The sequence below is a fragment of the Conger conger genome, chromosome 5, assembly GCF_963514075.1.
Source record: "Conger conger chromosome 5, fConCon1.1, whole genome shotgun sequence".
Classification (NCBI taxonomy): Eukaryota; Metazoa; Chordata; class Actinopteri; order Anguilliformes; family Congridae; genus Conger; species Conger conger.
Genome location: NC_083764.1, coordinates 47,094,659 through 47,116,904, shown reverse-complemented (window position 1 = coordinate 47,116,904; position 22,246 = coordinate 47,094,659). Strand labels below are relative to the sequence as shown.

At 40.2% G+C, this 22,246-nt stretch overlaps 1 protein-coding gene across 2 annotated transcripts in view; it reads left to right on the top strand.

The window, feature by feature from the left end:
• Positions 1-9,044: 9,044 nt before the first annotated feature.
• Positions 9,045-22,246, top strand: part of slc1a7a (solute carrier family 1 member 7a) — a 31,082-nt gene continuing 17,880 nt past the window's right edge. Inside the window, exons 1-2 of one of the 2 annotated variants that reach the window (XM_061241989.1) lie at positions 9,045-9,185; positions 14,276-14,355. In XM_061241989.1, the coding sequence (XP_061097973.1) occupies positions 9,045-9,185; positions 14,276-14,355 (221 nt within the window). The remainder of the gene's footprint in view (positions 9,186-14,275; positions 14,356-22,246) is intronic. The other variant, XM_061241990.1, reaches the window with a different exon arrangement.

Below are 22,246 nucleotides of genomic sequence, written 5' to 3'. Positions count from 1 at the left end.
CTCTCTCTCTCTCTCTCTCTACACTACGCATAGTAGCTACTAATTCCATTCTAGGGGAGACAGGACACCAACCAACACGGGGGTAATCTTGCTTATGCTTTGTTTTAATTCAATGGTACATTTGCATTAACAAGCTGGTGTACAGGACTACCTGCATACTGGAGCATACTGGAACACAACATTCGTTTCCAGAAAGGTACCGCCACAAAGGTAATAAGTATTAGTATTAGTATTAGTACTTAGTATAAGAAAAAGTTATAAACTCACAAAGACAGCCTGTCCTTTGTGACAACCAAACGCCGATATGGGACTTATCTTTTTAAACATTCACAAATATTCACACACAATATCAGTTGTCTTTTTTTTTCACCTACCATGCATGTCAAAATTTTCAATGAGGTAAGGTACTGCTTAGTTAAAAAGCACATTTGACATAACCAGATAACATTTAAAATGTGTCGGGATAGACATTTTTTTTAGGCTATAGATTTGACGTGAAAAATTACAGGTGACAACCAACCCCAAAGTAAATGGGACAACCATCCACAACAGTGCATTTTTGCTAGAATTGTAGCTATGTTGAAAGAAAAACCTATGTAAATGATAGCCCTCCCATCACAGTTTTCAGTGTTGATAATTATTTGAATGAATAGCATAGAAATATAGAAGAAAAACATCAATGATATTATACATTTATAATAACATTACAAGAAACATAGTTACTGATATCAGTATGATATCACAATTATTTTTGAGAACGTTCTATGTGTCTGCTAATTAGGGCTATATCTCAAGGTCAGCTTAACATAGGACTGCAGGTGACGTATCAAAAGACACAGCATATTTTTTAGTTTTATTACATAAAATGTGAAGTGATTTTTTATTTTTTTTACTTTGGAAAGTGAAAATTAACCCCACCTGTTTCACACATTAAGAAGAAAGAGAGGATCTGACGTTGATTTTCCAGCTGTCCCCTTTGTGCATTAGATAACAGCATTAGGTAACAGTCACCATGGTTTCTCTACCTCAGGAAGTATGGACAGAGGGAATGAGCCATAATGACATAATGACATAATACTGGCTTGGGTTCTTGTACTCATGTGTTGTCTGTCTCCGTGGGGTGGAAATAAGTCTAACAGAAGATCTTTGGTTTCCGCAGAGATTAGCCTCCTGTGGAAAAGCATACAGTGCACACTAACGGCACGGCTCCACTGCAGGCATCAACTTCAGCCATCGGCATCAGCCATCGGACGCTGAGGGAACGAATCCATTGTAATTAATGACAGCAGCTACATTGTATACCATCGCGTCAAGTTGTCGGGAAGGGAATCGTTAATTTCTCAATGGTTAACGCACGCGTTCATTCCCATATAGTGAATTGAATTTAATGAGAAGTGTAGTTGTTCTGCTTTTTTTCTTCTCCATACAAATTATAAAGTGGGTAGCTTTTCATCAGTCTGTAATTTCGGTAGTTGGGAGCTAGCCCCAGTGTCTCAAAATAATTTAGTCAGCTAAATTAGCTGGTTACAACTGAACCAGAGCATTGTTGCTTAATTCACATGAGTGAAAACATAGCTGTCGACATACAATGTAAAATGAGCTAGCAAAACACGACAGTAGGCTGTCGGATTTATTGATGATGGCGATGGCTGATTTTCCATGGCTGCAGTGGACCCGGTAGAAAGACAAAATAATGGCTGATAGCGAAGGCTCAAGTTGATGGCTGCAGTGGAGCCATGCCCTAACACACCAGGTAGAGGAGCTGAGCAGCCTTGTGAGGGTGGTAAGTTCTTACATTCACCCTACTGTAGAACCCAACATTGTTGAATGTTTGGAAGCAAGTGACTTTGTTTCTCAGTTAATATAGAACCCTGTAACAGCATACATAGGAAATAGATTTTTATGTTTATTCAACTGATCGTCTTCGAGCCGCATGTTCGTCCAGTCTCGAACGCTAGCAGACTCAGCATGCCGCCAAATACAGATCTCAAGATTCTCTCTATTCTTACCGTATGTGTAATCCTTCGTGTGATGAGGTTTATTTTTTACTTTTCTTGTTTTTATACCTTGACGAGCATTATCAACATGGATTTACTTTTGACTAGACATGTACTACTACTACTGCTAAGTCTTAAATGTATGTGGATATACATGTGCTTAAAAGAAGGGAAAGGAAGTGGGCTGGGATGAATTAGTTATGAACTGAAATACAGACTGTTACAGCAGAATCAAAGGAAAAGTCTAATTGTGACACATTACTATAATTTATGAATGGTCAATGTAATGGTGTCAAGGTAGTTTTAGATTGTATAAAGACAACATATGTGTCAAATGTATAATCATGTATGCAGTGCAATTAAAAAACAAGGTAATGGTTGAGTAAAATTTGCGATTGTTTCTTTTTTTCCAAGATTTCCAAAATGCTGCACTTGATATCCCCAGTTCCTGTGCTTTCATTATTAATTAATTCTTCTGTCCTCTCAGATTAGCCTCTCTCAATTTTTTGCAATCAGAGTGAGTTCCCTAGGCTTCCTGATGGTGTATGCTTTCTGACTCCAAATACAATATCCAGATGAAAACAAAGGCCACTCTTTTCTTTCTCAATCTATGCAAAATAAAATACCTGAGTAACAGTGAACACCTATCCATCATTCATCAACTTAATTTTGCACAGGTGAAAATGGTGGACTCAACACAAAACAGCTGTTTCTGCCCCAAAACATGCTATATTTGTGTGTAAATACCGTTGAATAAAAAGCTAACTGTCTGTACTTTGTGTCATATTCATATTTTGATCTCATGCCTTCAGTAGCAAAATACCTTCAGTCGCAAAAGGGTTACCATACTTCTGGAGGGAAATATATATTGTCAAAATTGTTGAGTGTTGATCTTGCTTGCTTTAGCATCTTAACTCTTGATTGCCACCTTACATTTTTTTTCTGTGCATATTGGACATGTTTTGTTATCTATAAGATGGAGAATCATCTGTGTTTTCCTGTGGGTGTACAGTGTCTGCTTCCCCTAAAGCTACCATGACGGGAGAGTGAAGTAAGGCACCTGAAATAGGCAGCCAAACGTCAGCAGTGGTGCACTAACAAGACGCATTGAGTGTGCTCTCATCTAACAACACCAACATACACAATGTATTCGTTACAGTCAGATGGATACAATGGGGTGCAAAAATGTGGGAATCCCTGGTTTAAATGTCTATTACAATGAATCTGTATGTGTTCGAACGCAAACCTGAACTCTAAATGGTTGAACATGAGACATTTTTACATTTTAAAGCGCATGGCAGAGTTGCCAGAAAGAATGACCTCAACACAAATTTAAGTATCTGAAGTATGGAAAAGAAAACATTGAAAAGCTGGAATCCTTTTGGAACAATGTGCCTTAGACTGACAAAACCAAAATTGAATTTTTTGGCCACCACCAAAGAAGGTATCGTTGTAGAAAAATGGGTGAAGCCTTTGCAGAATACCCTGCCAACTATGAAGCATGGAGGTGGAACCATTATGCTTTGGGGTCGTGTGGCAGCTGTGGGTGTAGTAAATATTGCGAGTGGAAGGAAGAATGGATTCCACCAAATATCAAGAAATTCTGCTGGCTAATGTTCAAAGGTCAGTCCAGACATTGAAGTTGAAAGCATACCTCAAAATCAACCATGAAGTGCCTCCAGGAAAGACTGATGAAGGTCTTGGTAGGTTGACCCGGCTATGGCCTCAGGTGCAGGACAGACAACTAGCTGATGCCGCTTCTCGCAGCTCTGGCTAGACCTGTTAATCATCGGAGATCTCGCTTACAAACCAGACGTGTCCCAGACATTCGCCCAGCTCCTTGGATTCTGAACTGGTCATAGATTCCTTGGAGCTTTACAATGGCTCCGGAGTATATGAACTGTTGTGTTCTTGTTCTGGGAAAGTGAAACAATACATTTTACACATAAAACAGAAGTACTGGATACTTTCCAGTCTAGAATGTAAAATGGGAAGCCATCAACTCAGCTATCAATTTAAACTTTCAAAAATGAAAACCTTTTCCACATCCTTAAGTTCTTAAGCCAGACCTAAGAGTGTGTCATATTTGAGTGGAAAGACATAAAATACAAAGACTACAGCAAATAGGGAAAGAAACTGGAAATAGGAGAGAGGAGAGATAGTAACTGAAGCCATCTGAGAGCAAAATAATGATATTTTGCTCAAATCTCTCCTCTGAACACGACTGAACATGAACTGCACTGTCACAATGTCAAGACAGCTACCAGGAATTATTCATATTTGAGAAGTAGAGACCTGAAAGACTCTTGCACTTCCTGCGCTAATGAGGAGCCTATAGGTCCAAACCATTTTTTTAAAAACATTTTTATATAATACGATTTAAGTGAAATGTCACGACTTATGATTGATTATGATAGAGTGGGTCACATATATGAAATACTCGATGATACTTTAACTCTGTACCTGCTGGTACAATTTCAAAGTAGTCCTGCAGATCCCTGACAATTATTGACAAAACGTCATACTGATAAAATGTGTCATATGAAAAACATATGTAAATATTTGGTGAGAAATGGGCAAAATGGTCCGGTCTGGTCCGGTCAGAATCAGGCACTCAGGCACCGTGGTCACAGATAGCATTGAAGAATTCAGAACACTGAACATACCATCAGTGATCCCATTCATTAGTAATGGTGCCACTCTCTCCACAAAAAAGAACAACTTTCCTACTTCTGAAAAGAAAACTTTCTATTCAAAGCTCAAAGCTTCCGACCAAGAAACTTCAGCTAACAATCTGTGGCCCCACCCTCTCCTTATGGCTATGGCTCCGGGTGGCTAAGGCTCTGGACGCGGTGTGGGCAGGGGGTGAAGATTGTCTGCTGGTGTTATCCCTCCTATTATGTGAAGAGTTTATGACCGTTTTTATGTTTAGGGTCAAATTGACCCCAACAATTTATTTAAACTATTTAATCCCACCAAAATAGAAAATGTAAAAAATCGTACAGTATCAAGATAACTGGTTTTTAAGAGACAAACACTGAATGGTCAAATGGTCAAAAGGGTTAAATTGACCTCAAACATAATAGGAGGGTTAAGCGGACTCAAATGACATTTTAATTGATTTCATGGAATTCATAGATTCATTGTCTCATTCATGTGAGTTCCTTAAAAATTATTATGTTTACCTGCAGAGAAAACCCCCTAAATGATCCTTTTTGCAACTTGAAATTTGATGACAAAGTTTGTGATGAGTGACATGTTGTTTCTTCATGCACTATAGATTTGGGGTTTAAAATTCAATTAAGCTGCTTTATTTTAGGGGTTTAGTGAAGGCGGGTCATTTTTGACCGGTATTGGCCCATTTTTGACCAATTTTTGACCCTTTTGACCCGTACAAGGGGAGCATACAGAATGTTGCACAAGATGACACAAGAGTTAAAAATTAACATGAATGTATTTCTCATTCAAGATGCGGGCTAGAAAAGAGACAAGTGGCATGGCAACAGTGACCCCATTCAGCAAGTGTGCGAGCAGACCAGTTGTTCTGAGCGTTGTGGAAGGCCAACTGGGTATAGCGAACAGTGGGTGAGTGGATAAGGGAATTGGATGTTGCTCGATTTGCAGGTTTGTATAGGAATGAGAAGAGACTATGGCCCCATCTGGTGGTCGGCAGACAAAGCAGCAGCCATGCACCACATAAAGCCAATTTATTCAAATGTATTGAAGTCAGTGTTGATAGATTGAATCTTGTCTGACAGTGTAGGTGCCACAATTTGTCATGCACTTTGAATGATACAAATTATTTGAATGAGAATGAGAATTTTCTAAGGCACTAATGTATTCTTGACTACTTAACAGTATCATCTTTGCCTTAATGGGCACTTATACTAAAAGTGTCACTTCACGAATTGGCATTTTCCTGAAAGCTTAGCGAAAAATCGTTTTTTCTATGATTCCAAAATAGACTTTTCTTAACTGAATATGCACAATGCTTGTTCCCTTCATAAAGTGATAAGATGGACTAGATGTCCCCAGAATGAATTTTCAAACTACTGAGCTAGCACATTGAGAGTCAATGTAATTTGGCACAACAAACTTATACGCCATGCCCTCATAAGAAAATTATACAACTGCATTGTTGTAGTTCATCTCAATAAACTAACCAGTAATGCTCCAAAAGGTAGTTACAGTATGTTCGTATGTCCATGATGTTAATGAAGCCTTATACACTCAGTGAGCACTTTATTTGGTAGACCTGTACACCAGCTTGTTAATGCAAATATTTAATCAGCCAATCATGTGGCAGCAACTAAATGCATAAAATCATGCAGACATGGTCAAGAGGTTCAGCTGTTTTTCAGACCAAATATCAGAATGGCTGAAATGTTGTTAGGCATGGTTGCAAGTATCTTTTGACGGGGCTAGCGACAGACTGATAACAGCATTAGGGTGCATCCCTACAGTTTCTGTGATAACAGAATCACGGACAGAATTGAGAATTTTAAAAACGTTCAACACAGATTCCATAGGGCCCTACTTAAAGTCATAAATAAGTCATTTATTCAACACACATTTTCCAGCATAGCAGTCTTACAAAGAATCTGACAACAATGTAAAGTCTTCGAATGTGTTTTCAACAACAACAAAAAAAACATTTAATTAAAATAAACAATATCAAGGTTTTTTCACTCTACAAAAAAGTCCTGATTGGCTACTGATTCTTACAGTTGTGGAATGCTGGGCACATTTCAATAACAAAATAAATAAATACAAATAATATCAATGTTTTTGCACTGTACAAAAAACATTCAAGTATTCAAGTCATGATTGGCTACTTAATCTTACAACAGTCTTGGAATGTTGGGCACATTTCAATAACAACAAAATAAAAAAATAAGAAATATTATAATAATCTATATTGGCTACTAGATCAACCAAGAGATCCAAACTGATCACTTTAAGGCTTAGGAAATAATCGGCACTTGGTGCTTATAATAGTATCCTCTCCTTCATGAGCACTGGAATCAAAAAACGACTCTCTTCCTCATCGCTATCACCTCCATTGCTATCTGAAAAAACCGTTCTTTTGGCTTTTACCTTTCCTCCTTGACATTACTCCTAAATGTATGTATCTGTGTTAACGACTGTTTGGCTAACTAGATAAGTTAGCTAATTGGTTTTGTTACATGGAACACATGTTTCTTGAAGGTTGCAACTGACTGTATTTAGGAATGAGTATCACCTCTATTGTTAGAAGCAGAAGGAAACTCTTTCCTTAGAGGTACACAAAAAAAGCTTGTGTACTTCATGAATCTTTTGATGATAATATCATCCTGCTCAGTCTTGCTTCTAACAACACAAGGGAACTTTCATAAGTAGATTGCCAGTTCAGCTAAGTCAGTTCTGCCTCTCCCAGTTTCCAGCATCCAGATGTATCCCTCTGAGGGCAAGGTCCCCCCTTTGTTTTAAGAAGATAAATCCTTGACGGATGGCTTTTTCACACCGACACTCACTGGGAGTCAAGATAATGGAGTTTGGAGCAGTACTGCTGCTGCTGAGTCTTGGATTCGGCCTTACAGCTGCTCTTGCAATTTTCTCGTTTTTCCATCAATGATTTCAGGAAGTTCTGCCTTCTGGTCTTTGGAACTTTCATTTCAGTTTTGTGGGACTGTTTTGGGAGACACACACTGGGGTTTGGCACTTTCTTTCACTGTTTTCTTTTGTGACTGGTACTTGTCTTTGTCTGCTACTTCTTTGTCTTAGGTAGTTGAACCCGTCTGTAGATTTGACGTTGATCTGTGTTGTAACTTAATACATTTCTTCATTTTAATCTGCTTGAGAGTTGTACATTTTCATAAATGTTAATCCAACAGGTTGCTCTACCTATCAAAGAATTTGGTGATTTAATTGATCATTGATAACTTTGATAATATTCCATAAATTAAATCAAAGACATTTATTTTGCATGTTGAATAAGGGTTTTAACAGTTGATGCGCTTTTGTTTGGTATTTAGAGTGCCGAACGAGGGTGTTGATTGTTAAAATTGCTGGATTCGGAAATTGACCATATTTCACTTTAAACTTCACTTCACAGACAGTCTTTTTAATGAGAGAGGCCAGAGAAGGGTCAAACTGGTCAAAGCTGACAGAAAGATGACAGTAATGCGAATAACCAAGCATTACAGCAGTGGTATGCAGAAGAGCATCTCTGAACACACAATGCGTCAAACTTCTTAAGTGGATAGGCTACAGCAGCAGAAGACCAATATGTCTAAAAATAAGTCTAATAAATACTTAATAAAGTGCTCACTGGTGTGTATATTGAATTTACACAAAAAAACTATCATTAAATATTATTTGTGAATGTTATCTGGATTCCGTAAGTACTGAATGAATGATCATACAGGTCTGCTGAAAGATAAAAAAGAGAAACAGCTGAGACATATCCCATGATGCTCAGCTGCAGCAGTCTGTTCCCATAATGTGTGCATTTGATAAAGTTGTGCTTCAGGGTGGCCAGAATAGTGTTGCATACCTGTCAGGTTTATATTTTTGCTTCCTAATGCCACGGCTCATCTACACATTAAATTAATTGTATGCGCAGACATGTTTTCTCCCATGTTGACCTGCTCTGTGTAGTCCTGTCCAAAGAGATCCATAATCCTGACTCAGATCCCCATAATACAGTGCCTCCTAATAGGATTGGTGGCATTAACCCCGATGACAATACTGGCAGCTGTCGCTGGCCTCCCATTGGCCAGGCCGTCCAGCTGGGCGGGATCTTGTCCAAGGAGGGCAGGCGGCACAAGATAGGATGCCTGGAAAGTGTGGTGATCGTAGTTTCCCATGCAGGCACAGAGCCACTTGGTGCGCATAGGACTTCACGTGGATGGGAATTCTTGGACTACCTTTTCTTGCACATCAAATTTTTTTTGCTCTCTTTTTCTCTTCCTGTTTTCTTCACTACTTCCCAGTCACCCCTCCCTCCGTTTGGACTGCGTTGTGTGATATATGGGGTTGTGACTGTGGCCGGGCAGGGCACTCGCGATGGCTATGGCTCTGGACACAGCGTGGGCCAGGGTGAAGAACGTCTGCAAGCAGAACGGGCTCCTCATCCTCTCCGTGCTCGCCGTCATCATCGGATGCCTACTGGGATTCTTCCTCCGAGCAAGACACCTCTCAGAGCAGGTCAGTTTGCACCCTCCCCCTACCCTCTTCCCTGACATCTTAAGCGAGTCCCAAGTGAGCGCTGTGCCCATATTCCTCTCTACGTTGCCCACATCTTGTTTTCCCGACTTTGCATTGGATGGAGGGATTGCAGCGGTGGAAAGGGTGTCATGTCTGTTGGGGAGAGGCATTAGGCTTCTCTTATCTCAGGGATCAGCTGCCTGCTGTTGAAACAATCCTGGCTTTTCTCTTAATCGCCGGAGAGCGCCATCAGGGGATATCCTTCAAAACAGCCGTTCTACTTCCAGTCCACCAATGCAACCGGGAGCAAAGAACACAATGGTGGCCAGGAAGCAGCCACTGCAACTCAGTGATAGTGAAAAATGTTCCAACACCCCCAGTGGCCCCTCCCATTTCCAAAAGGTGGCATATTCCTAAAAAATAAAAACTACAAAATAGCAGTGTGAGTACTGTGTTATCAGAGAGACTTGGCAATTCAGCCAAGAGAGCCCTTAGCATTCTGCTGTCCCATGAATGATGATGGCCCTTTCTGTATTTTTAGGGATTGTATGAATACTCTAATCATAATCATCACTGAAGACTATTTACCAAGTATAGGTATCTACACAATGTATAGTAAATATTCAAAATATATCATTTGTATTAAATTAGACAATTTTGGTCCCAAATCCAGAGACTGTAGATATTTTTTTAGTTGTATCATGTTATTTAAAAAAACACAGACTACAGCATCCACCAGCTGCAAATATGGTCTCAAATTATTTGTACTGTATAATATTCTTTTGGTAGTTTAATCCAAAGATTCATCAAGTTCCACTCATCAATTCCAAACATCCATCAATGACTGTTCCTTAAGTAAGTTTTTCTTACCTTTGGTCTGAGGTAGATTTTACTGTGCCACAGACCTGGGTCCAATACATAGTTGTTTAGGAATCAAATACTTTTCTGTGCTTGATTGATCTTGCCTGGTGCAATTGAGCCACCCAAGAGGATCAGAAGGTGGGGTTTACACTTTTTGACAGTATTTTATAGGTTCCAATACACCAGACAAAGCATATAAAAGTATTTAAATCCTAAGCAATTATGTATTTGGCCGCTTTTTAGATGAGCAAGCATCATAACCAAGCATCTGGCTTGAGATGCACCTGAAAAACCAGAAAAGCGGTACACGCTCAATCAATTTGCCAAGGGGCAGCAATGAAATGGGGGTAAAAAAGATGGGGGCAAATAAACTGCCTTATAGAGAACAGAGTGCTTACATTAAAAGTGAAAAATAGTCTTCCCTTGAGGCTGCAATTGCCTTGGTATCATCATGTGTCATTTGTGCTGGGCTGGGATTGATTCCACTTTCACACATTTCCCTTCCTTGCTGTCTTCCCTCGAGGGTGGTATTTCCCGACTACATTTGTGACGTGCAACAAGCTTAACTGAACAGGTGCTCTGCAAGGGAGGATAGACGATGAACAAACCAAACAGAACTAAACAGCCTCTGCAACCTATATAGGAAGCGCTATAGTAACTATATAGTAACTACCTATAGTAACATGGTCTTATAAAACACAAGTAAGGATTTCTTAAACCTCACTGAAAAGCACAAATAAACACGTAGGCTAAAAATCTGTTAAATTCCCCCCAGTGCTCAACATGGGCTCATGCGTTTGTGTGTGGTGCCAGCAGGGTAATACAGGGGAAGCCATGAGCCGTCCCATCAGATGCTGGTTTCTATCAAGGTGTCAGTGGGGGCCCATCCACGTCTGATAGGCTGCTGTGTTGGAACGGACCAATCGCATGCATTTGTGCCACTGGGGCCGGCACGTTTTGACCCCAATCCTGTGCTCCCGTGCGGGTCTGCCACATCATCCCTTTTCGTCTATATAAACCCGTAAGTCATCCTCACTGTGCGTGGATAGGAAGTCCATGCACAGCTCACCCAATCACTGAGCCAGAGATGGCTTGACTCTAAAGACTGAGCCATCACATTCATAGACTTAGCCCTCCAAATATGTTAAGATTTTATGACCGCTTTTATGTTTGGGGTAAAATTGACCCCAACACTTTAAATAAATGCAAAATTGTTGCAAGAGAGAATTTTTTACACTTTGTGTGTCACCCAAATGACTAGCCTTTTATCCAAAAATATGAAACATCTGTGAGAAACATCTCATTTTAGAGCCTGAGGTAGAGGAAGTGTAAATTTGCCATCTGTATGGGAAAGTGACACCAGAATCATCCACAAAAAAATCTGAGATTTTCTTACATTTTATACAGTTATAAAGGGTCTAAATAATCGCATGTTTACTATTCAATCCCACCAAAATATAAAATATAAAAAATCATACAGTATCAAGATGAAAAAAAGATTAACTGGTTTTTAACCCTTGTGTAGTCTTAACATTCTGTATACCCTTGTCCTAAGTGTAAAAAATGACGCGCCTTCAAATTGACCCCAAACATAATAGGAGGGTTAAAACAACTGTGAAAAAAGACTTTGTCCTGTTTGGTTATTTCTGGCTCTCTTGTGGGTGATTTCCCTACATCCATCTGACCTGACTGGAACCAACTCTGCTGTAGCACTTTCTGCTGCCCTGTATCCCAAAAGGTCTATGTACCCATAATGCCTGGATATCGCACAAGCTGATGAGCTCCCCTTTTGTCATTCAATGAACTGGGAATGGTTTCTCCGGATGAGCCATTAGGTATTGGAGCGCACCAGAATGTGATATTAAGGATACATTCATTGTTAATATCCTGATTTGTGTGTTGTGTTCTTTTAAGACAATTGTGATTACATTTGCTATGTGTGCCACTTGTAGGCCTAGTTTCAATTTAATGCCGCAATTATACATTTCCTGTTTGCCAGATTAGTGGTATTGTGGAATGCATTAGCCACGTAGTATGGTCTTAGCTGTCGTTTACCCATAACACGGGCCAGCCTTCATCTGTTACAGCTAAGGTACTGTCGCCCAATGACCATTGCCATTAGTAACAGCTCATACTGCTCTCTTTTAGTGCTCTCGTTAATCATTCATTTTATTATTAATCAGTGATCCATGTTCATTAATTCACTCATCTTCTATTTTATATCTTCAATGATTCTTATCATATTCAAACCATGTCATGTCCATTTAATTTCAGAAAGCAGGGCTGTACTGACTTTGATTAATTTTTTAAAAATACATTCAACTTACAGCATCAGTCGTGAAGCTCATGAGACAGTTTGTGTGCTGCTTCGAAACTGCCACACAGTCCAATGACAGCAACTATGCTGGCTTTTCAGTGGTTTAGATGGCGAACTTGGTCTAATATAGCTGTTAATTTATTTTGACCCTCCTATTATGTTCAGATTTAATGACCGGTTTTAGAGCCTAAGGAACAGTAAGTGAAAGTTTGCCACCTGTATGGGAAAGTGACACCAGAAACATTCACAAATAAACCTGAGAAAAAAATTCAATTGGTTGTATATTTTCTTACATTTTATACAGTTAGTACAGGACTTTGCACAGAATTATGTTTATTGCATTTTTACTATTTATATTCCCACCAAATTAGAAAATTCAAAATTGACCCCAAACGTTCTAGAAGGGTTAAATGTAAGTCTGACAACATGGAAACATGCAAGTATTTTGGAGATTTTACAGCTATGTACTGTGTGTATGACAAATAGAGAGGAGGGAGAGTGCTGGGGTAATGCTGAAGACAGGTTCGGGGAGAGAAGTCATTAAAGGACACCGCCGGCAGCTCTGGCTCTGCAGGAGGAAGTGTTGTGGGTAGTGCTATCCTCAGATAGCATCTGAATTCTCTCACCTGGTATGAGATATAACCTGGTAAGAGCAGGGTTGATCACGGACAGTCTAGAGCAACTTTTTGCAATTACTTTTACTGCTAACAATTATTAAATTTAATAACAATTACTGCTGGTGAGGGGTGGCCAGCCCACAGATCTGATCTCCTAAATAATCAATTTCACTCACTATGCCCTAAGACAGATGTTCAAACTTACATGCCCTAACCATTGGCCATTTCGAAGCACTGATCCTGCTCTAAAACAACAGGCTAAGCTCTTGTTCTCTAATGCAGAATAGAAAAGCTCTTTAGCAGTTATATTCATCTCTGTTATTCTCCTCTACCCATTCTTCTCTGTCTCTCACTGCCTCTTACTCTTATACTCCATCTCTTTTGCCCATCGAATTGTCCTCTCTTGCTCCTGTACCCTATCTTTCTATCTCCCTCTTCTTCAGAGAATTTAATGCTTAACACACACAAACACACACACACACATGCACCCACACACACGCACAATACACTATGTGTGTGTGGTAAAAAAGTATATCACTGGTTAACTTCAGTAATTGGATGAAAGATATACTGGCGTGCTAATCCACTGAAATTCTGCAGCCAAGGGAAATGGGCGAAAGCTCCTTTTTTCAGAAGCAGGAATGGAGTCCTAACAGAAAGTACTGATATGATCAAATCCATCATTCACAAGGAGATACAGGTGTCTGTGTTTCTGTCGGGCCTCAAAAACCAGTGTGGTGAAAATCTTGTGGAATGAAAACCAGGAGACAGAGACTACTGGGACACTCCAACGCTGTGGAACCCATTACATTACATTATTGGCATTTGGCAGACGCTCGTATCCTGAGCGACGTACAGTTGATTAGACTAAGCAGGAGACAATCCTCCCCTGGAGCAATGCAGGGTTAAGGGCCTTGCTCAAGGGCCCAATGGCTGTGTGGATCTTATTGTGGCTACACCGGGATTAGAACCACTGACCTTGCGTGTCCCAGTCATTTACCTTAACCACTACGCTACAGGCTGCCCTACACATTGAACCCATACAGAACCCCCCTGCTCACATTGAACTCTCTGTTCATATGGAGCACTCCAGTGATGTGGAACCCTCTGCTACAGTCTACTCATCTAGAACGCTCTGCTCTGTGGAACATCCCCCCCCCCCCCATATATTTTGTAACAAATTAAAAATAGGACACATTTTCCCAGTGTACCCCCCACCCCTATCTGCATCCCTCATATGGAGACCTCCACTCATCTGTCTCTCACACACTGCTCTGTGCACTTACTCTCCTCAGGAGGTGAAGTACTTTCAGTTCCCTGGAGAGCTGCTGATGAGGATGTTGAAAATGCTCATTCTGCCACTCGTCGTGTCCAGGTAGGGCCCTAATGCACTGCATTATGTCACCTTTGCACTGTTCCTCCACAAATTCACATCATTAACATCGATCCATTTAACCTCATGCCAGGCACTAAGCAGAGCGAACTCAGGCTGGCAGAGCGAATAGCCTGCTGTCTATATCTGGTTATTATTCCAAATATTGATTTCCCTGCAAGGCTACAGTGCCTTAACCTGTTTGTTGAAGCGTAAATATAGAATGGAACATAGTTAATTCCCTTGCAGGCAAATTGAGAGGAAGAGGAAGCTACTTAAAACATGCACTGACAATAGAAAATGGATGTGTGACACTGGATATAATTTTGTGTGACCAACTGATAAAGCAGAGCTTATTGAGCAGCCTGTGTTTCTCAAATGTAAAATTGGATTATTTCAATGTACTGCCTCACTCATTGTTGTACACTTAATGAGGACATTGTTGAAGACAGGGTGCAATTATTCAACTCTCTGCACTAGTCTGACTTGGTCTAATGTATTCAGGAGGAAATGCACTGATTGTTCATATCTGACAATGGGAGCATCAGCTTAATGCCAGAAAATGTAGCTTGTCACAATTTTTTATTTGCCTGCAGTGACTCACTATTTTTCTGATTGGAATGAATGACTCACTGTGTGCAAGCTTAATTTATCATTCCAAATAACATAGAGAGAAGGGTGAAAGGAGAAAATAGATGATTTTATCAAGGTATAGTGATGTGACCTGACCGGGGTGTTAGGTGGACACAGTCCCTGCTAAATGAAGATGAGTGGGTGCTTTGGATCATGAGCAGTTCCAAAGTTTTCTCCATAGTGCATTTCTCTGCCCTTCATTTTATTACAGGTTAATAGTCACATCATCTATCCATAAGAGTTTGTTCCAGGACTCAGTTTTTAATATATAGTGGGCTCCAGAAAGATTGGCACCCTAAATAAATATGCACAAAAAAGTGCAGTAAAATAAAAAACATAAATAGAAAATAACAATAACTATTGTAGGAGTCATATGACTATAACTACTAACTATATACTGTGAGTACATGATTACCCATTTGTGGTGTTTTCATTTGTGGTGCATATTTGACTTTTCTTGTTACATCCAGTTGTCCATGTGCTAAGAGCCAGGTGATTGTCCTTTTGGTTCCTAAAACCCAAGTGTTCAGACCTTTTCAGCAGCACTTCAGTTTTATGTATATAATATTAATATTGTGTAAACGTGCAGGCTACAATATTGCGACACAGCTGCAAAGAGCATCCGCATCTTGTTAAGGACATCAGCTTCTTCTTTCAAATTAAACGCTTGGTTATTTTTTCATATTTCTGTCAGTTTTCTCCTCGCTATTTTCATTAGTATTTTTGAGAAAAGATAATGGATGATAGGTATTAACAGATCATAAATACGCCCTCAAGAACACAAGGAGAGACTTTGTGTTCTGAAGACACCAGGCCAATTTCCAGCTTGAAAAAAACATGAATGTTCAGATGTGGCAAAAGCTCTTTTATTTGAATACATGATCCCGGGCTAATAGGAAGAAGACATGAGTGTATTAAATGCATCAAGCTTTCCCAATTTAGCACTCAGAGAGCAACCTCTTACTTATCTGTGGGGTCATGTATGTGCTGAGCTTTGTGAAGCACAGCAGAAACACAAGGAGACAATAATGACCTGCCTATTAAAGCTTGTGAATGGCCTTCATGGTTTTCAATTTACAGCCATTATAATTCTTACACATAAATCCAGGATAGCCCTGCTAAGTTTAAAACCCCAGTATAGTGGAGGACAAAAACCCTGGCATACTGGTTTCAACTGGTTTGGAAGTGAAATGTGAACGCATTAAATTGGTACAGAATTGACTTGAGAGAAGAGTATTTTGATAATCTGGCCGGCTGTCTTGGCGGGAAGTAGTGACTAAGCTGAGGGTATTATGCGTTCTGTGGTCGTTCTCATTGCCTGTTTTCATGGGAAATTCTGCATTGGTATTTGGCGCCTTTTGCGTTCTCAGTCACAATGAAGCTCAGTTTGTGAAGCGAAAGTAACAATTCTTTATTTGAAATGTTATTCAAATTTTGATTGGATCCCAACTGTGATTTTCCTCAGGATACCGTGTTCTTTAATGTTCAGTGTTGGTTTGAGTAATTTTACAAACTTTTCAAAATTATTTTCCAACATCTATTGTGCATCATAAGTGGTGGTGACCTTTGGATTCTGGAAAGGATGGATGATATGATGCTGTTGTGCAATAGGCTCACAATCCCTCACAATCACAACCTACAGTGCTAATCACAACCTCACTATGATCTGCAGCACTGTATGTTGGGTTGTAACAGTGCTACAAAGAGGCATACCGGAAGTTCAAACAACAGAGAGCATGATTATCGCATCTCAAGTGATGCCTTCTTGGACAGCGTCTGAATCTTACCGTGACAGAACACCAAGAGAATGACATTCACATCCAGTTATCAGTTCAGTTCCAGTTATGTTTACGACAAGTGGGATATAAGTTTTGGAAAAGTACATGAAATGTAGCAACTTGAAGATATGTGAAATAACAAAGTTTTAGAAGTAACCCTCCAAAGAGGTCACATTGCACAAATGTTAGCAAAGAAGGTCTGAAGGCACTGACAACCCAATACTAGCAACTCCCAAGAAATACAGACAAGTCCTGCCATGTTTTTATCTGGAGTTTGGAATGCAAACTCTTTTTTTGACAAGAATCCCCACTATTCTGTCACACACTGATTTATGCTGGTGTGGCAGCAGCACAGTCAGTGACTTTGTGAATTATTAGCCGACTGGTATGATTGATCTGGTTGTGATATGCATATTCATCTTGGCTCATCTGACAACCTGTGGGAGGCTGACAACTTTAAACTGATTAAACCTCTTTAACAAGCATCAACATATTAGTAAGGATCACCTTCTCATACACTGATTTCCTATTATGTATTCTGCTGAAATATACTGTACATTCCTCTCCTCCCTGGTGTGCTTTTGGGCACAGGCAGCACTGGGAGTAGGAGTGTGCTGTGTGTACTACCATTCATCTTACTGTGTTGTTCGAAGGGAATGCAGAATGCAGGCGGGGGGATGGGGGGGATTATTGTAATGCTCTTGCACACATTCTGTAGGTCCAGCGCTGTAAGCTCCAGATGGCCCAAAATTCAGCTGCCAAGACACTTCACATGCACAAGAGTTCAAACAGCACAGCCACGACATTTCATCTAAGACGTTTGGCGGGATCAGCCCCTTAGCCTCGGCAGAAAATAAGCCGGAAAATGTGGCACTTAGAGAGGAGAAAGACCCAGGCGCACTGGAGAAACATTGACATCTCCAGCCTCCATGTTTCAAAATTTAAATACATTTAAATACTGCATAAAATGTGTTTGTGTTCTGCTGAAGACAAATGGGTTGGGAAACTTATTTTTCTTTTCTGATGGCAGATGCATTGTTTATGAAAATGATAAGATTTGTAATTGGGCTCCTATCGAACCAGCCAAATCCTTGCAAATCTGTTTGGAACTTAAGAGCAGTGATGGCATCCTCTGACCTCAGAGTAGTGATTACTGAGAGAGGGTACTGATTGCAATTACTGATGCGGATGTGTTGGGCTTATATCCAGCTGCTGTTTTCTTTAGTTCTTTAGTATCTTTATTTAGAGGCTAATTTCTGTAACTAATTTCTTTCAGTTACAATTTACAATTTTCATTCTTTATTTAATCAGAAATGTTTCTTATTTTTAAGGATGCCTTATTTTCAAGGAGACAGAGAGCGAGAGAAAGAGAAAGAAAGAGAGAGAGAGAGAGAGAGTGAGAGAGAGAGAGAGAGAGAGAGAGAGAGAGAGAGAGAGAGAGAGAGAGAGAGAGAGAGATAAAACAGGTAAAAGCCCCAGGAGCTGTTTTTGGGTTAAGGTCCTTGCTACGGGCTCAATGGCCCGAGTTCTTCATTTTTTCGTTTAGGGACCTGACATGTCAGCCCTATGTGCCCAATGGGAGCAGGACAGTAGCTAGTCAAGCAGCCTACCACTAGGCTACCCTGGCTATGTCAGAAACATGGATGTGCTGTATATATGTATGTGTGCATTGGCATTGTGGGCTCTTTTTCCTGGAATCAGTGTTGCAGGGGTTAGCTGTATTTTTGCCCTCAACAGCACGCTGGGGGCACATGGTCAAGTCAAAAAGGTAATCTTGCATTGTAATCTCACGCCTGCATGTTTGCTAATCAATCAAGATTTATCAGGTCCGTAGAACAAGTGACCCAGATGCGAGACAGAGGTGTAGAATTTATAATAAAAGTCCTGGTATAATAAAAGCTGGTCAAACAGGCGAAGGTCAAGAGCCAGCAAACAGAATCAGCAGGGTTAAGGCAGTTTGTGGTTAATAGTCCAGACAATGGTTAAATTCTTCAGCAAACAGGTACAATACAGATAATCCAACGCGTAGTCGTTTCAGAATCTGAAAACAGTCGATATCCAAAAGCAGGTCGATAAACTATGGTTCAATATTAAACAGACGGGAAAATCAAAACGTGGAATTCGGGGATGAAACAGCTTATAACAGAGATCAATCATAAAACGTGGCAGAGTATGGTCTAAACACATAACAATCTGGCAGGAAACTGAAGAAACAAAGGGGTTAAAATAACACAGGTAACAAGAGGGAATGATAATCAGGTGTGGGAAACAATCAGGAAGTGAAACAGGTGATAATAACTAATAACAGTGAATGAATGGGGAGACAGACAGACTATGGAAAGCCTAGAGGGTAACAACTTAAACAAAAACTAGAATAGTGAAAAACCGAGAACCCGACAGCATTTTTCTTTTACATTTCTTAAAAGCAGAGTTGTTATTGTGGGCCGTGCTATTCATGCAGGAGACCAGGGTTCAAGGCTCACCCGTTCCTTCTTTTCCTCTTTGCTTCACTCATTTCTAAAGATTATACAATAACATAGGTCCATTGGAGCAACTCTCAGTTTAGAGGGTAGAACGGAGTTCACTTCGGTAGTAATATCAAACAAAACACGTCTATCTGCCCGTGCTGTTGAGAGCATACTAGCGCATCACACTGTCTCAGGGCACATGGCTGCAGTCAATGGTGAGGTCCATGAGCACTTTGGGCATGGCTATTGAATGTTGTATTTTCATGACCTGAGGTGAAAAGCACACAGCTGGGCGCATGGCCCAGGTGGAAAGCGGGTCTGATTATGCACAATATATCATCAGTAGGTGTGCAGCTTGATTCATTCATAGCCAATCAACTGAACTGCTGTCTTTGCCTTAAACATCTGTGTGCGTTGTACAGGGTGTATTGACATTTTCCGTAGCGTATGACTAAAATGGGGATAAAACAGAGGTATCTTCTAAGACATTTGTTCGTATGACTTGTCGGAGTTGGGCTGTTAATTTGTTCAACAACTGAGTTCAAACAAAACAGAAATTAATTCGAATTTGTTCAGATTTTCTTCTGTCTGAATGTTAACATTGCATTTTTTATTGCAACGTTTATTATAGGTCAGTTTTAACTTCCCACTAAACCTGTAGCTGAGTAGCTTAATGCAACACATTTTGAACACAAGTCCTTTAATTCGCAACAGTCAACGACAATCTCAACAATGAAAGGGCTTAACTGAACTGAGCAGGATTGGTTGTGGTTTTGTCGTAAATACATGGACTGTATTTTAATCATCTAGTGTTAAGATGTCAGACTAAGCTATCAGCGAGTTGAATCAGCGAACGTTCTTGTAGAACAGTACAGTGTGGAACTGGGAAAGGGGCGATACAATGAACAAAATATAAGTTTGATAACATTATCAAAACGAATAAACATCCTCTGGTCTGATAGTGCCCACTCTCATACTGTGACTCATCTGTGTACTGCCACTTAATGCAATGTCCTGTGAAAATGCTTTCAGGAAATGGCCATTGCTTCCAGGGCTAGGAGGGGAGGAGGATGTTTTTGTACTTCTGATTGGCCATGGCCATATTGTATTTTGTTTCTAGTTATTATTTCTTAGTTATGCCTTTGGTAAAAGCAATTAGAATAAAAAATGGGATAGGGAAATGCTTGCTATCTAGTTGTGTTTGCTAGGTTTCATGGCTTGGTCAATCACCTGACCTGAATCAAATTGAACAAACTTCAGGCAGTCATCAGATGCAAAGAATTGCAACCTAGTACTAAACATAATGACTTCATTTAAGATCCTATTACCAGTTACCGCTTAGCAGTTACTTAGCGGTGACTGAATACTCCACCGCTGTCGCAATACTTGCTTTATCATGCCCCAGTCTGAAATGATGAATAGATAGCATACATGGCTTTGTACCTTTATACATGCCTCAGCAGGTTGTGTATTCTCAGATTTCCCAAGATTTGAGAAGTTTAATGGATTTTTCTGTTCAGCCACAATATATTACACTGTCATTCTCCTTTCACAAGATCAAAGCATGCCAGACGGTAGAAACTAGTGGCTGTGCACCGTATCAAGTACCACTCTGGTGAGATCTGAGAAGCTGGAGTTTGATCAGTGAGCAGAAACTAGTCTCCCTGCTTCAGTTTTGATTACATGGTGGAGGATTCTGTATAGGAGCTTCTTGGATATAATTTGTCACACCCCATGACACACTCCAGAGAGGATAGGGGCGGCCTGTAGCATAGTGGTTTAGGTAAATGACTGGGACCCGCAAGGTCAGTGGTTCAATCCCTGGTGTAGCCACAATAAGATCCGCACAGGCCCTTGAGCAAGGCCCTTAACCCTGCATCGCTCCATCGATTGTCTCCTGCTTAGTGTAAATCAACTGTACGTCGCTCTGGATAAGAGCGTCTGCAAAATGACATGTAATATTATGATAGACGAGCTGGACACAGGGATATATAGAAAAATTCCACAGTAGACACCTACTGTGGAAAGAGCACACATTTGAAAAGCCTGGACTAATTCACAACATAGTCCAGGTGGTTGCCTACTTAACCAGTAGGCGCGGTCCTCGGATTGCCCTGCTTCCTTCCCGCAAACCGTGCCCTTACCACACAGGTTACTGCCCTTCCGATATACTCCTGCACCGCTATTTCTCAGTTCACCTCCTAATGAAATAAGATACATTATTCCAGCAATCTTTTACTTGTGGGCGCATAGCTAAATGAAAAAATAAATAGAATAGAACATAATAGCTTTCCTAAACAGGTCTGTTGGTATACAACAGCTTTGATTTAGGTCACAGTAGCTGGGTTTTGATGATGCGATAACTGAAGTGACCACATCACCATCCTCTGTGTCCGAAACAGGACTTATCTGGCAGCTGCAGCTGTCCAGTCTACCCAAGCAACTTGCCTGCCTTGTCCTATCAGCCCTAGCAAACCACTAGCCCTGTCAAATCACCCCTCAGAATTTAGTAGCGCTGACCATTCAACGCTAGAAATGTGCAGGCCTTGTGCAAAGTAATTGTACTACCAATGTTCCACATATAACATGTCATGTGTGGAATATTTGTCATATTCTGAAAGCCTCAATTTCGGCCATATATTTCAAATAGTGTTATACAGCAAATCAATGTTTCTAATTTGTATTTATTCATTGATAAACATTCGATAAGCAAACAGATGTACTGATTTTAATTTGCTTTCTGGCTAGTATTTTAGTAGTATTACGAGCAACCCCCTAATTTAACATTTCTTTTTTTCTTTGTACTGTGAAGACATGATTCACCTACCTTGGGTACAGTCTGTCTCCATTCTCTGAATTTCTCTTCTTTACAGAGCTTGAGTGCAACCTGGGGCATGACTGGCATATTGACTACAAGAGATACAAAAATGAAATGATTAATCTCTACTTCCTTTGATGTAATGTATGATTCAGCTAGCTCTAAACATCTATTCTGATAATATGGCCTGTTCTCTT